A 16,937-nucleotide genomic window follows, 5' to 3' on the forward strand; every position below is an offset into this window, starting at 1 on the left:
CTATGTCAGTTTGCACTTGAAACTTGCAGAATTCTGAAATGACAAACATTACTATTGCTTTTGGAAGGCAGTTTGTTGTATGGTATGTTTTTAATGCCTGTTCCTTGTTTTGGTTTTTTAATGTGTCTCCTTATAAGCTTATTGTAAAGTGCAGTCAAAATAAAGACTCTGTCATCATCATTCACTAAGATAGGAGAAAAACTTCAGGAATTACTGTCTGAAAAATTACTCCAGTTGTCAGAAATGAAAGTGAATTAACAACCAATTTTGCACATAGTACTCTGGTTCTTTCCACACAATGTTTCTGCTTTGCCATGTGATGTTCAACAGTTTCTGTTAACTCAAACCCTGGCATTTTTGCATTCAAACCTTGGCATTTGTGCATTCAAACATCAGCCATACATAATTTCTCAAGTGGATCAGAAATAAGAACTGTGTGGATAGATTACCTACTGTTAAAGGACTGTTTGAATTTGGTGAGTTTTGTGTTACAAGGCCAAAGGAATGGAAATGCCTTCAGCAAATGTTAGTTTTGGTGAACAAATGTTATTTTATATACTCCGTGCAATAAGTTATAATTTCTAGTTTCTGTATTTATACCATTCATTTAATTTCCCCATCAGAAATGTATGTGATTATCAATCTCTTTTTCCTTTCTCTGTTTTCTTTCCATTTAGCAATACTGAGTCACCATGTCCTTGGTTTTTTTCCCAGCTGAGACTTTCCTTTGAGCTGTTACTCCAGCCTTCTCTTACAAACCTGGTATCTCTTGTCATCTTATTCTCTCTATGCCTTAGTGATTCAGAGAAGCAGTTCTACTTGATATACCATAAGCAAGCCTTATAAAAATACTTTAAAAAGCAATTTTTTTTTTCTTTCTAACTAGGCAGATAGGGGATGAAATAGACAGTTCAGCATATCATGCTTGTACATGTATAGCGCATAACTCAAAATCCAGAGTTATGTGAATAGATTTAAGCAGGATGGAGCCAAAGAAGTAGGAGGGAGGCAGGGATTACATGCTGCCAGCTGCAAAATTTTCATTTTTGTCATATCACACCATAATGGTTGTGCAACTGACCACTCCCTTCATCCACACAGTGGCTATGGCCCATCCTGATAAAATTGCCAAAGGGATTCTGCCCTGCCACGCTTGACAAGGGAACAACAGTTTTAAAACTTCACAAAGAAAGAAAACAAATGGGTGTATTAAGGAACAGAAATTCTTATGGGGTCACATCACACATTCTTACTTCCAGTGATAAAGAATCACAAGGCAAGCAAGCGTGTTTGCATCTTGTGGCTGAGGACCAGCCAGCAGCTGCAAAGCTCTGGCTAATATAGCATATTTGTATTGTACAAATAAAAAGACAAAAGGGACAGAATGCATTTAGAAATAATGGAAACTGTCTCTTGTGCTCATAACCTAACTCGTCTGCTTCCAACATATTCCAGAAAAGATCTGGCCAGACAGATTTTTTTAACAAATAAAAAGTGATGAAAAGTGATTAGCTTGACGATTAGAGTCAAAATTTCACAAGGATAGCAAGTTCACATATATGACAGCTCACACACTGCCAGGGAGCACAAGTATCGACTCTGCATGTCTGTACATTTCCAGGAATGTGCATTTTTACAAGACAGATGCTTCAGTCAAGGTTTGATCAAATCTCAGGTGGCATAATTCAAGTAGAATCAGATATTCACTGTGGCTACTCTCTGGCTTGGACCAATGCTAATGAGGTCTCTAATTCTGACTAGCAAAAATGATTGCATTTGAGGACTTTCAAAAATTGTATGTGTATGTCTGTGTGTGTGTTTGCATGGATAGGTAGAGTGAGCAGGATACAATTCTTAAACTACATGTGAAGTGCCCCCACATTGAATTTAACTGTCTGACTTAGGAAATGGGGAGTTGTTTTCTAGGAATTTTGAAAGTTGCTATTTTAAACAAAGATAATTCTTTCATGATGTTTTTTTCTTTAGCTTGTATCAACTGTTCTATTGTGGGAGGTTCTTGCTGTTACAGCACAGGCACAGAAGCCTGACAGTTTTGATGAGTGGTTGTATTATACTAGTATGAATTGGAATGGAAAAGTATTGAAATAGTACACTATTTTTTTACTTGGGTAGATCTAAATCAGCCTTATACTTCCCAAAAGCATTTATTTTGCATCATAACATGGAATGAGTTTTTTTTTTCCTGACCACTCATATGATAGTATGCAAATTAACTTTTGGTTCAGTCGATAAAACTGCATCTTCAAAGAAAACCATTGCAATGCTAAAAATATTTTTAATAATGACCACAGAAGCCATATTTGTGTCTTTCATCTCCTGAAGCTTCTTCTGGTTTTAATCAGTGTTCCCACATGAAGAACTGTGGCAACCTATGATAATAGAATCCCTATTCACATCTCTAGGGAAACAGAAATGTTCTCATTTGAAGAAGGTGATGTGGTGTTCTGCCCCTTCCACCCGTGGGCCCCTGCCTCTGTCACTGCCGGGGTATCTTGGCATCAGTTAAGTGGTTTCTGTCCTTTCCTCTGTGCATTACTTTCTCATTGAAGTGTTTCTGCTGTCTAATTATACCCTTTCAATCAAATTAGAGACTGCAGCATCTGGTTAGTGCCTGTAACTGTTGCCATCTGCACCTAGATACAGTGCTTTCATTTAAGGAGGAGTGCTTAAATTGCAATCCCCAGCAAGAACTGGAAGAGTTTAGATAGAATGGAAATGACTTAAAATTATTCTTGGAATACTCTGCAAGCACATGCATCAGGCAACCCACACTGAGTCATTATCGGACCTGGCACCCTTGGTTTCATACCCTTGTATTCTGCTTAAGCATTTTTCTGACTTTTAGAAAAGGCTGTAGGAAAAACAAGTGAAAACTGAGCAGGCAGTTATACCACGTAAATTCAAGGAACCTTTAATTTTTGGTTCAACCTTACATTTAATTACACTACTGTAATGAAACCCAAGATTTAAATAGTAGCCACTTTCATTTATCTTTCATTAATCTGCAGATCTTTAAAAGAAAACCTTGCCTTTTGTTGGGCAGTAGGTGGTAGGATAATTTCTGGCTTGGGTAGGCTAGTTTCAGGTTGATAATTGTTGTCAGTCTCTCTGGACACTGCTCAATGCTCCAAGTAGCTTTGAAAACATTAAGCAAACAAAGTGGTTTGGTTTGTTTTTTTTTTCTCTCCAGTGGATAGGAAGAAGTTTGTCATTCTGGATTTCCAGTCTCAAAAGCTATGAACAGGCCTCAAACTTGGAAAGTACTCTAAGAAGTCATTTAAACCATCCTGAAACCTCCATCCCTTCAGTCTGCAATTTGTAGTGTCTCTAGATAGATGTCTTTGAGAAAATCATTGGAAGCCAGTGCAGACTCTAAAATGTCAGTGATTTATCATCAATAAAACATCAGGCTGTTACAGTCTGCACTACCTTAATTTTTCAAATGATCCTAAAGTGGCGCCCATGTGGAGTGCAGGCAGCCATGCAGTCCCAAAGTAACAAAGGAAAATGATCATTGTAAGGTCCCTACATTGAAGAAGAAACCGACACAGATGGAAAGAATTTCTACAACAGCTGCTGTTTGATCTTCCAAATGTTGATCTGGCTCTAATAAAACTAATTGTGAACCTGTATCACACACTGAGTATTCACTTACAGTGGACAACATCCCTAGTCTTGTTTTCTGCTTTTTTGTTCTAGCAGTTGTCACTCAGTACATGCTTACCTATCCTAGCATTCCTTTTAAAAGTTACTTGCTGTCAACCATGGCACCTGATGTGTTGAAAACAAAACAGCCCTGACAACAAAATGCTGTCCCTGTTTTCTCACAAAGGCTCATGAACATTAGCCTGAACAGCATCTGTTGGAACCTTTTGTGACTAGAACCACTGCAAAGGTTCTCTGATTAATTATCTCTGATTAATCTCTGATTAATTCTGTTTACAGACAGCCCCATGACACAGCAGAAGCAGCAGGGTCATTAGGCAGTTAATTGAGTGAAATCATCATGGACACTGATTCTAATCACAGATTTGACATAAGCCTCTACTTCAGACTACGTCTGAAACCCAGCTAAGATCTTAGAGGTATGAGGTCACACACTTCTAGATTTGAGTGGTCACAGCTTCCCTCATGTCCTGTCTGAAACCCTAGTGTTTTAGTAGACATTTATAGCTGACAGGATGTTCTGAGCCTGAACAAAATCCATGTGCCAAATCTATCAAGCACAGTGGCAACTTGATGCCTTCTTGGGGGCTGTAGTGTCCCCAAGGTGTCTGTCCTTGCCACTGGGACTTAGACACAGTGCAAGTTCTGTCACAGTTGACCACAATCTTACCAAACTTTAAGGAATAAGGCTTGCTGAAATTCACAGAACCAGTATGAATTTTCTTGAGCCACAGTTCTGATGTTGCATTCGAAGTGAGGGGCTTCATACCCTAAAGTGTTACAGAAGTATCACTCAACCTAAGGGTGCCACAACACACAGAAGTGGTTGTTTCTGGTTGATTTAATATTTTCTCCCTTTTGCATAATCTACCAAAGAGAAATCAGGTGATTTGAGTAAGCTGAAAAGTTTTACCAACAGCACTCAGTCCAGTCTTTTCTGACTGTTTAATTTAGATGACCTCATCAGAATTAGTTTTGTGCAGACAAATCTAGGTGACCTTTTTTTAAGCTCATCTTTTCACAGAATTATTGCACCAGTGGTACAAGACAAAATGTAAGGTGGAGGCTCTAACCTCCTGTTCTCCAGAATCTCTTAGGGCTTGGATTTGAAATAGAGAGGACAGTGGCCTTTCTGCAGACAAAACATGCACCTTCAGCACATTGAGAGTATTAATTTCATGGTGAAATCACTAAGGTAGTGTCTTGGCTGTCATGCAGCAAAATATGATGAAATCACTGCGTGTGATAAATAGAAGAATTTTTTAGTTGTTGCAAGCAGTGCTTACTCTAAATCAAGGACTTCTAGTTTCCCATGCTTAGCCAGTGAGCAGGTGCACAAGAAGACAGGACAGAGCATAGCAAGGACAACTGGCCTGATTTTTTAAGATGCCAATATTTATTTGAAAATATTGCACTTGCATGCTATGGCAAAATTGTTATTAATCCTTAAGAAAATCCAAATTCCGTGACTTAAAGTTTTCACTTCAGTGTTTCAGGGATAATCAATGATTTTCCGTGATATCTCTCTGCCTCCCCTTTCCACATCCACATCTAAGCCAGGGGAGCTTTGTTACAACTCAGCTGAAACATTTGCACCAAACCTCTTGATAGCACAAAGGAACACAGGAGGCACTGATACAGCTACCTATTGTCTGGGGAACAAAAACTGCAGTTAAGAGGAATGAAGAGAGATAGGTAGGCTAGATAGGTAGGCTCTGACTCCTCCTTTTTTTCCTTAAAGTGCAGTGAAGTTTGAAGAAAATCAGTTTAAAAAAGCTGACATGAAAATGTAAGTCACTACTGCAAGTTAAAGCATGGGCCAGTCGTAGCAGATCCTAAAATGGACTGAAGTTAACTTCAGTTTAGTTTGTGTGCCAGACCAAATTCAGGTATTGTAGCATTCCTTAAATTTCTGAGTGGATGGAAGTATATATTGCTTTTCATTTAGGAGTGAGAAACAAAAAAATAAATAAAAGCACAAAGCTAATGTAGATATCTTTTCTGGATGTGCTTATCACTTGTCACAAATACTTTTTGCTACTTATAATTTTATCTATTTTGATTACATTTTTCCCTCTTTTCTGCTAAAATTCATCAGCTTATATTTTTCAGCTATAACCTACAAAAACTTTTATATTAACTGCAAAGCAAAAGAAGTATTGAAGAAAGTTGCAACACAGTCATGACCTTAAAGTGGGTTTTTTTCATGTTTACACAAATATCTGTGGTGGCCTGAATACTGGAAACTCAGATTTGCATTTTTAAGCAAATGCATGCAGCCCACCTGTTTTACTAAAGCAGGCAAATTACAGTAAGGAGGAGTATTGACCTGAAGCTTGTTTTTGTTAAATTATACACCTTTCTGTCCAGAGATGATAACAGAATATATTAATGGCTGTGCAGACACCTCTTCTATGTGCCTTCAGCAACAACATTTCATTTAATAGAAATCCAAACTTGCCTAGGCATGAAAATGCACAGTGAAAGCACAAAACCATTGTCTTTCATCTGCTGTGTAATAGAACTCTGAAATAATTATTATAATTGTGCCATTCTGATATTTGTGAGCCCAGACTAAACTAATTTCAGAGGCATGGTTTTAATAATCCATTTTTCCTTCTTCTACAGTAGTTCTAAATACAAAAACAGTATACTGTTAATATCAGGATTAAAATGTGGGTGGGTTTTTTTTTCCTGTTCCAACTGCAGCCACACAGATCTTTCTAGACTTGTTTTGTAAGTTAGATTTCATGAGGGACACCTGAGATCAGCACATACTTCAGAGCACTCTCCCACTCCCTCAGGGCAGTAGAACATCTCTGCAGCTGCAATATAGTTTCTACAGGGAACACTATCAGATGGAACAGGAGGTTTCACAGCCTGTAGTTAGCAGAAAGCTAATTTTCAATTCTATCCCAGACTGTTATGTTTTAATCCTATTCTTAAATAAATGCAAGAATGATAAATGCTAGCAACTATTAATTATAAGCAGGATGGACTTACTTATGGTAAACTAATTATAATGATTCTTCCTGGGAGATAATCACAGAATGGTTGAGATAAAAGTGACCTTGGGAGGTCATGTTGTCCAACTGCTATGCTCAAGCACAGTCACCTAAAGCAGGTTGTCCAGGACCATGTCCAGGTGGCTTTGGAATATCTCCAAGGATGGAGATTCTACAGCCTCCCTGGGCAATTTGTTCCCATGCTCTGCCACACTCACATTGCATAATTTAATGCAAAATGCTTGGCAATTTCAGCAAAAGTAAAATTGTTCATGCATTTGGATATTTATTTCATCAGAAGACGTCTAGTGAACGTGTCCATGTCCATGGCGAGGGGGTTGGAACTGGATGATCTTTAAAGTCCCTTTCAGCCTGAACCACTCTACAATTCTGTGATTAACAAGGCCCAGCAAAGCCAGGCAGCAGGAAATTTGTAGTTCAGCTGAGAAGGGGCTAATGTATTTAGTGAAATCATTCTCTACTTTGGTTTCTAACTTGCTGAATTTTAGGAGGCTGGATAAAAAAAAAGTGAGAGAAAATATGAGTGAGGCAGAATACTGACCCATACTTTTTAATCTGAAAGCATAAATGCTTCAGTAGCAAATCACAGTATTGTGATTATACTCTGCTGAAGGAGGTCCCTTTCTAAGGCAACTCAATCCACAAGAATTTTTCTAAATCAGAACATAAATGTTGGTAAGATCCATGCTTACAAAGTCTTTCACTTTGTAAAGTCCAGATAGTCACAACTTTAGCTGAAGTGGAATGAGAGTTTGGTTAATAAGTAGCAGACTGATAGGGTCATATGATTTCATTTTTGGAAAATTAACAAGAATCATCCTAATGAGTAAAACACAGGGAAGACAGTAAGAAAGTATTATGCTTATTCAGAAAATGCATGTTAATTGTGTAAACCTCTCATCAGACCTGTCTTATACATTGTTCATTAAAGTAATGACATCATAATCTCTTGAATAGAGGTTTGACTGAGAGAAAGCTTAAATCCTAGGCAGCTTCTTTAGCTGCCTAAACCATGCAGGAAACATGGTCTGTTGGATATGGGGTGGAGGGTGAGGGGATTAAAAAACACTAACCCTACATACATTCTTTCTTTTCCCATTTCTCTTTCTTCCCAGAATGCTATACAGCCAACGGGGCTGACTACCGTGGCACTCAGAACCAGACCTCCCAATATGCAGGGAAACCTTGTCTGTTTTGGAATGAGACCTTTGAGCATCCTTACAATACTGTGAAATATCCCAACGGGGAGGGAGGGCTTGGAGAGCATAACTACTGCAGGTAAGAAATATCCCATTGCTTGAACATTGCCTCAATACCCTGTGTTACTTTAAGCAGTTGACAGAAAATTGGGAAATGTCCTGTCAGGCAGTGAAGAAGGTCAAAACCATGGGTATCTAACACTTTTTGGGTTACCCTGTTATCAGTACCCTGAATCTATCAGCACCATTAGTAGAATAGCTTTTTCAGCCCAGCTCCCACATTTTTTCAGCGCAGTCTGTATCATGTGTCCAATTGTTAAGGTGGCATGACAGGGAAAGACTATAGATTACTTAAATGAAAAGGTAGAGATTAAAAAAAAATCCAAATTAGAAGGACACAGTGCAGTGAGTGTCTGGAGGAGGCTTTGGATGTTTTTTATCCTCACACACAAACCTGGTTCTGTTACACTTTCCAAGTTTTGTGCTAATCAAAGTTATGTAGTCACTAAAAATTCTAATTGAGCATCAGTGATTCAGAGTTATTTGAATTCAGAACCTCATCTGTCAGGAGTTACAATACCAGATTAAACCATGGATTAAGTGCATTAAAACATGCATTTCTACTTCCTTGCCTTCTAGAGGATGTCCTCCATAACTATGGATAGAACTTAGAACAAAACTTAAATAACAACTTCCGAATTTAGGAGCCAAATCAGAACTTAAGTTCAGAGATGTTTAGGCTCTGTAGGCTTTTTTTAAGCTCTGCCTCTCAGTAGGCATACTAATACAGAGCTGTGAAAAATACAGTGGCCACTGAATTCTCTTTGATACTAATAGCAGAATTGAGAATGTAGTTTTGATTGTGGCTGTATGGCAATATTCTAGACAGGCTGTAGCTACAGGATCTTAGTTTTGGCAGTCATCTCTGGCTAATATTTTGGTTAGTACAAAGCAAAACATGTACAAGCTGAGCAAAAACATGCACGAGAAACTGAGTGTTTATCCAGATACTCAAAAAACACTTACTTGAAACTTGCTTTACCTAGCAAATGAGAACTTGGTAAATGCTACAAGGAGCAAGAAGCCTATAATCTGATATGTAAACCTGAGAAATTACTTAATTACCAAAAAGACCTTTTTTTACCTGAGTCTGATAGGTATTAAATGATCCACATTTTCTTCCTTATGCTGTATCACTTGGCCTAGGAATATTCTCACAGGTGTATGGAATGACAGTCCTAACTAATGGATGACTTTTAACTTCACATTCTCTTGAAAGAAAGCTTGGAAAGTCACTAAGAGTGCCAGAGTATACCTAGAGCACGCAGATGTTGTCAAGGGCTGTGATATAGCTGTTTTACCTTTCTCTGACATTCATCTGCTTGATGACAAGGGACAAGTGGATTTTCCCTTTTCTCAGGCAGCACATACCTCACAAGGCTTTTTTAAGGCATAATACATCACCTTGAGATTTGACTTTTGGGGACAACATTTGAATAATCAAATTTTATGCTTGAAATATTAATCAGAAGCATGTTACCTCTCCATGGGTGGTCCTTACTTGGAACACTTTGTTTACTGCAAGACACCCTTGTTAAGAGGGAAATGCCTCACTCACTTCAACCGTAACAAAATTATGAGGACTGAAATTTTTGGAGATTTTGAAAGACACAGAGTTGTTTTCTAACTGCCATGCACTTCTGAGGTTGAAGACAAAGATTTCTAAAGACATTCATCATGTTTCTCTCCAATTTCCTCACATTTTTAAGGCATTTCTATGTAGAGTGCCATTCTCATGATTGAATTCCTGACATACGGTTTTTGTCATGAAGATGTAATTGCAAAAATTCCTGTAACTCTGGCAGCAAGGGAAAAATGGGTTAGTTCAAGTACAAGCCTTACTTGGTTTTAGTCTTCTACTTTTTTTAGCTACTGGAGGCTCTAGCATTACACCTAAATTCCTAGCATAGCTAGTCTTAGACTTTCCTGGTGCACTGCCTCTACTAATCTGTTTGAAAGCCTAACTAGCAACATTTTAGTCATCTAAACTGCACTCATCTCACCAGTTGTTTTCAGCAGTCTGCTATTTGACCAAAAAACATCCACAGAATTTCTAAAATTGGATCTCCCACAAAAGAGTTGTTAATAGACATAAATGACAACATGCAGCTGGACTGACACTTCAGCAGGGCTGTGTCATTTATAGAATTCATGCCAAAGCACATGATAAAAAGATTGCAACTCATCCTACTTAAAAGAAAAAGTCACATTTTAACCTGACTGTCAAAAATAAGAAATTATTCTCTTAAATAGATCTTTGCAACGTGAGTAGCCTTTCACAGTGTATATAGAAAAAAAGACTTTAAATAACCTAATGACTAATTAGGTATGCATTTGTAAGTAGTGCTACACAACAGCAAATAATTATAAAAATTGTGGTCATCATCATCATGGACATATAAGGAATTAACCACCAATATAAAGAGATCACTGGAATTGATTTAGTTAGTTTTATTGAAAGGGAGATAAAAAAAAAATCAGTCTTTCCCAGAAGACTTTATCAGCTAAGTGTTTTTTTCACCATACACACAGAAAGCTGGAATCTGGACTGTTTTGTACCAAGGCAGAAAATCAAGTTTATGAGTCTATGGAACCTGTACACAGGATGTGGGACAGCAAATCTTCCTCTCTGTCAGTACTGACCAGAAATAGCTCTGCACCTTTTAACCTTAGACTAAAACAAAGCTATATTTTAGACATTGCTAGCATCTTATGCTTGATGAATACTGTAATAACCAAAGCTAACTGAACTTTCTGATAAGGCAAAACTTCGCATTTTTGGTAGGTACTAGAGCAAAAATAGTAATGCCATTGATTGATGATTTTTTTTTTTGTGTGTGGTTTTTGAAAAAAAAAAGATAAATTTCAGTGACTGTTTTTCTTTTTCAGAAACCCTGATGGGGATGTCAGCCCATGGTGCTATATTGCAGAACACGAAGATGGAATATACTGGAAATACTGTGAGATCCCATCCTGCCGAAGTAAGAGCACCCTGCAGATTTTTCAGGCCAGCATCTCAGCTGAGCAGAGACTGGCAGTTCCACAACAGTGGGTGGTGATTTCCAAACACAAACTAGGATAAGGCAAAACTGCTTCTTTTCAGTTGCAGACTAAGCTGTATTTTAAACAGGTTTCTTAGAGTTAATGACATGCTTACTGAATTGTTCCTCCACTGGATATATCATTTACAAATAATACTGTATGACAGGGAATCACACAAAACTTGTGAAGTACTGCTAGTTCTTTGAATCAATAGATTATTAATTTATTAAAATCTAGAGGCCAAAACCAAAGGAGTTCTTACAAGGTATAGATGTATCTATCCATTGCAATTAGCTCATAAACATTAGTTTAATGTGTATAGAGCATCCTACAGAGAACTGCTTGCAGGAAACATAAAAATATGAGAGGACCCAGTGAAAAGGTGTCTGTGTGCTATATGGGAACTCTGGAGTAGAATTCTGTCTCTGGCAGGTGCAGATACTTAACATTGCTGTGAAACCACAACTTGGACTTTGATTTTTTTTTTTTAAATCAGATCATTTACAAGCCACTCACATGAAGCTTCTTTCCAGAATTTAATATTTTTAATGTATTCTATTTTTTACCATGTCCACAATGTCATGATTTTTGTATCTTCCAAAGTTTTCTTTCCCAAATCATATTATTTAAAATATACCCAAATACTAAGAAGATATTCTGGTCTTGCATGCTAACAAGCAACCATAGCTACACATTTTAGTAAGTGAACCATTAATGTCTTCACTTGCTTTCCTAGCTTCTTTTGTGCAAGTACCCTCTGTTTCTAAGGCATAACTGAGGTCTTCACTGCTAAGCACCAGAGCAGGTGCCCATATGTGGACACACATTTGATTGGAAAAGGATATTTCTTACCTGAAGTTAAAACAAAACCAGACAAGAAAAATGGAGCTAAAGTGATTTTTTTTTTTACTTTGTTCATAGCTTTGTTGTTTTGGGGTTTTTATGAGTGTGAATGACTCACATCTTCATGCTAGGCAAACAAATACATAAGTGTGACCTTAAGACAGATGGCTTTTACCTAGACTTAAATACAGATTAAGGAGTCTAATTTAAATAACACAAAATCATTCAGCACTCTGATACTCATTGTTCAGAGGACATCTTACTTATTTTTCTAATATATAAGGTATGATTTAAGAAACTTGACCCTCCTAATTAAGAAATTTAACTTGGTCTAAAATGAAAGAATTTGCATTTTCTTTAAAGACCACAGATGTTAACAAATTATCTGGATATGGCACCAGGAAAAAAGCTGAAAGACAAATTCTCTCCACTCCATTTGTTCTGCACAAAGGATCCTTTTAAAACCAGCCTTGCTCATTTTCTCTGTGGTGGGGAGCAGAGGATTTAAACTTGGACACTTTCTTGCACAGATAATCCAGACTTACATTTACAAAATGTCCTTTTGACCAGTAGCAGCTGCTTCAAGCATTGCACTGAAACTCGATACTAGAAAAAGGAATTGCAGCAATTTAGAGCAAACTGTACATTGCAAGCTCATCCAAATCTTAATACAAACCTCATGGTTTATGAAGCTGTGTAAAAAAATCTTTTATTCTTCACCAGACTTTCTGTTTTCAGTAAGCATGATGCTAAGTCATAGGACCATCAAAACTAGCTTGTGAAGTGTACAAACAAAATGCAAAGTCAGTTTTTGAATGCAAAACTTGACTTTTGGGGTGGAGCAAGAAAGTAATCATTTAAAAAAAAACCTTATTTGAAAACTTTTAGAGAAAAATTTCTTATATAAACTTCTTCTCCTTAATGATATTTACTACTAGAAAATTATCTGGAACATAGGTTACCTATTAACTGTGCCCACATAATGCTATGGCAGTGCCAACAACTGAAGCATCTTAATTGCCTACAGAGATTTGCCTGCAATGATTCATCTGAACAATAATTAAGAATCTACAGTTAAGAATTTTTCATTATGGTGATGAATTCACATGATTATCTCATGTGTCTCATTCCCTAATATTTACACATAACACTACATGCTTCAGTCAGAAATGTGTTCTGACTTTCTGCAGAGGTGATTTACAGAATTCAGCAGTGTTAGATGAAGATGGATGAGCACAATCACAGAAAACAGTGGTAGTTACTCCAGGAGGAGCTTTGTCTTCCCTTTTCTTCCTCTCTCCTTTTTCATGTCTGCTAAGCAGACTGGAATGGACAGAAACAAATAAAAGGCAAGGCTGCAGCTCTGAGTGCTGAGAGAACATGTGCATCTCACATGGAGGATTCAGAACTGAATGCTTCAGATGGTTTGCTTGCAGTGCTGCAGCTATTCCTGACTTTTTTGGTCTCCTTGTTAATGAGGTTAGGTTTAAGTTCAAAGGAAATAACTTACACTCCCAAAATGTGAAAGAAAGAAAGAAAGAAAGGCTTGCAATACCACTTAACTACATCTTCATGTTTATGACTCACATGACTCTCTCCTCATAAACAGATTTCATTACTGGAATCATATTTCCAGTGTGCATGTATGTAATGCAATAAATTGGACTGAAATATGGAGGAGGTGTTAAATGGCAGGGCCAGGTAAGTTATACAGATCTGTATGGAACACAGGAACAAGGACAGCTCAAACAAGTTGTGCATGTGCAAAAAGCTGGGAGGCTCTTCAAAGACAGCTAGATGAGCATAGCTGGAACATGGTTTTGAGCTCAAAAGGATTAATTCCATATTTTAATGCATTGAATATGTGCCTCAACATGTAAAATGCAGAAGGTGTGAAGTTTGCCAGGACCTCATTATGTCAAATGCTGCTTGAAAGAAAAATAATATGCTTGTGCAAAAGAGGTAACCTTTTAAGCAGAAGAGGACAAATAGATACAAATGGGTGAAGACAGTGTAATAGTGAAACATCATGAACAGTAATTGCAGAGCACTGACTACCTCACTTTTTTGCCAAGTTCCTTTAGCAGGCTAAATATTAAGAGCAAAGAAGGTTAAAATACTTCTGAGACACCAGAGACTTATTAGTCTTAGGATGTATGCTTGATTTAGTTTAAAAATTTAAGAAGTTTTAAATTACTCAGGTTTCTTAGCATACTGAAGTACTAATCCTCTGGAGCCAAGGCTGAAAGATCTCACTAATAAAGCTACTTTAAAAAAGAAAAAAAAAATTATAAATCCCATGTCTCTTAGGAAAATGAGCTAGGTTGGATAACTAGGAAGCCTTTTCAGGACTGTGAAATCATGCACAATACAAAAAAGAATGAGCTCTCTCATGAGTTATCTGCCCAGCTGTACTCAGCTGGGGTGGGGCTGCAAGTGGGGATTTCCAAAGGTATGTTAAATCAGGCTGTAACATGAAGTCTCAGTACTTATATGAATGTTGCTGCAGGGCATATCAAAGCCATAACTCCATGCAAGTATTTATAATTGAAATTGTATTCTTAGAGAACAAAATTAATTTCTGAACAGTATTTCAAGCAATGTTATGTCATTATTTATAATAAGTTTACTGGGTACTCTAATAACCAATGACTACATAAATAAAACACTCATACAGGTCTCTGAGCACATCATGTCAAACAGAGCTGTGGCAGTTAGGTGGACAAAAAGAATCCATGTCAATCTGGCACAAGAATAAAACTTAGAGCTAGTAACCGATTTAATTTCAAGGATGTGAATAGATATGACAAGTGGGCAAGGGATAATTTTATGCCATTATCCCAGCACTGTATTGTACTCCACATCCTCTCCCGGGGGTGGTCATGGCTGAAGTCCAGTGCTTTGATGAAAAGTGCAAAACCAAAAAAAACAACAGAGCACTGAAGGGAGAAAACTCTGATCTCCACTAGTGACCAAGGAGCCTTGAAACATCATATTAATGTAAATGGATGGGTTGTTTTTTTTAAGTAAAATTGCTCATTTTAAATCTCTTTGTATGATGCTTCAGATTCATATCAGAATTCAAGTTTTAAATATTAGGAAATTCCCCTATATTAGTCCCTCCCATAAAACTTGCCAAACTCCATTCTAAAAGAGTTTAGATTCCCTTCCTCAAACATCCTGTTTTGAAAACTTCCAGAATGTCATGTTTGAAAGGTCAGACAGAAATCAAACAGTTTAATTTACATTTTCAGAATATGCATGCCAGTGGGAAAAAAAAAACAAACCACACAACCCCCCAAACCCACTTAATGCCTTGGGTTTTTTAAATTGCCTCTTTCAGGAGAAATGAACAAGGTATTTATCTTGTATGTTTTACTGCTGCCTACTGAAACCAGCTAGAGAGTCTTACAGGTATATTGCTGAGATGATATGATACTCTTTCATCCCATCACTCATCCCTGGGTGTGTTTGGAAAATATGACAAGAATCACGCAGAGCATGAGTAACAAAGAGTAACAAAGAGTTCCCACAGCGCAACACTGAGCCCAGAACATAGAGAGAGCTGCTCAGTGACCAGGTAGCACATGAAGCGCTGTGGGATGTCTACAGGCACTTTAGAATGACTGCTGTGTGTCACTCTTGCCAGTGCCAGGAAATCTGGGCTGTTACAAGGACCATGGGGAGCCCCCACCTCTGACTGGCACCAGCGAGACCTCCAACAAGCTCACCATCCAGACGTGCATCAGCTCCTGCCGCAGCCAGCAGTTCAAGGTGATTTCCTTCACATCCATTACAAAGCCTTTCCAAAGACAAAAATGGCAACGTGCCCAAAGGTCTCTGTCGTATTTCTCCTCTTCCCCTCTTTTTTTTTAACCCTTGGGAGGTCTTCCCAGAGGTGGAAGGTTGGACTTCCACCACAGAGATCAAGCCCTCTCTCTGCTTCCAGAGGAATCTGGACAAATGACTAATGAATAATGCCAGGAGAAAATATGGTTGCTTACTGCAATTGTGAGGGTCAGGGTGCCCTCCCTTCCATCTTTCCTCCCAGTGTTAAGTAGCATCCTGACAGCCCAAACAAAAATAGCCTGTGGTGTTTCCTCTGAGTAATCATACTTCTCCAAAACACACATTTTCTGCTGCCAGCTTTCTTGCTCAAACAACCTCCCGCTGTCACTCCTTCAAATAATTTTCCTCCCTTCCTTATGCATCTTTGTTGTCAAAGTTTGCAGGCATGGAATCAGGTTATGCTTGCTTCTGTGGAAATAATCCCGACTACTGGAGATACGGGGAGGCAGCCAGTACGGAATGCAACAGTGTTTGCTTTGGAGACCACACTCAGCCCTGCGGTGGGGATGGCAGAGTCATTCTTTTTGACAGTAAGTATTGAAGCAGGCTCAGCTTTTCCCAAAGGAGAGGCCTCACATGTTCAGCAAATTAGGGAAAAGGCTCAAAACAAAGAGAACTGTTGCACACCAAACAGCAAAACACCTCTCTTGGGTATAAAATAAAGCTGCTTTCCATTTCTGCCTAAAATTCTCATCCATTCATAATGTGAAATAGGTCTTCCAAGAAATTATGCTAGCTCATGCTCCAGAGGTTCTCTCACTTTCCTCACAAGTGGTACTAGGTCAGCTGTCCAAAACCCCCTAAGAATTGATCTTAGTAGAGAGTAAAAATTTGTATGTGCATGTATGGATATGCATTGTCACTTGGTGGCATTTGAGTTCTCTCTGGATTCACTGGAGTTGAAGTTTTCAGTTTCCTACAGCTGTGAAGGAATCTCAGTCATTAAGCAGTGAGAGTTAATAGTCACTAATCCACTTTCCTGCCTGCCTGATAGGTTTAGAGTAGAAGCCCCTGAAGCAGTGATTTATCTTTCATCCCATTTCTGCAGGGATTCAGGAGAGGGTGCCTGGTCACACACAGGGACAAAGGAAAGTTGCAGTGTTCAAGATTGATGCATAGGTCAGAGTAATGAGGCATAAGTATTCCAAGAAAAGGCAACAAAAGCTGTGCTGAGGGAGGGAAAGAGCAGCTGCAGAGACTGCATCCTGCTGGCCTAGCCAGTCTGTACCTT

The 16,937-nt window shown here is 38.2% G+C and overlaps 1 protein-coding gene across 1 annotated transcript in view; it reads left to right on the forward strand.

Annotated features, from left to right (window-relative positions):
- The window catches only part of KREMEN1 (kringle containing transmembrane protein 1), a gene marked incomplete at its 5' end in the record, with an annotated part of 47,517 nt that overhangs the window by 19,471 nt on the left and 11,109 nt on the right, over nucleotides 1-16,937 (forward strand). Inside the window, 4 exons of the mRNA XM_084217336.1 lie at nucleotides 7,829-7,991; nucleotides 10,862-10,953; nucleotides 15,507-15,631; nucleotides 16,083-16,236. Coding sequence (XP_084073462.1) covers nucleotides 7,829-7,991; nucleotides 10,862-10,953; nucleotides 15,507-15,631; nucleotides 16,083-16,236 — 534 coding nt within the window. The remainder of the gene's footprint in view (nucleotides 1-7,828; nucleotides 7,992-10,861; nucleotides 10,954-15,506; nucleotides 15,632-16,082; nucleotides 16,237-16,937) is intronic.

This window comes from Fringilla coelebs, assembly GCF_963513975.1.
Source record: "Fringilla coelebs genome assembly, chromosome: 17".
Lineage (NCBI taxonomy): Eukaryota > Metazoa > Chordata > Aves > Passeriformes > Fringillidae > Fringilla > Fringilla coelebs.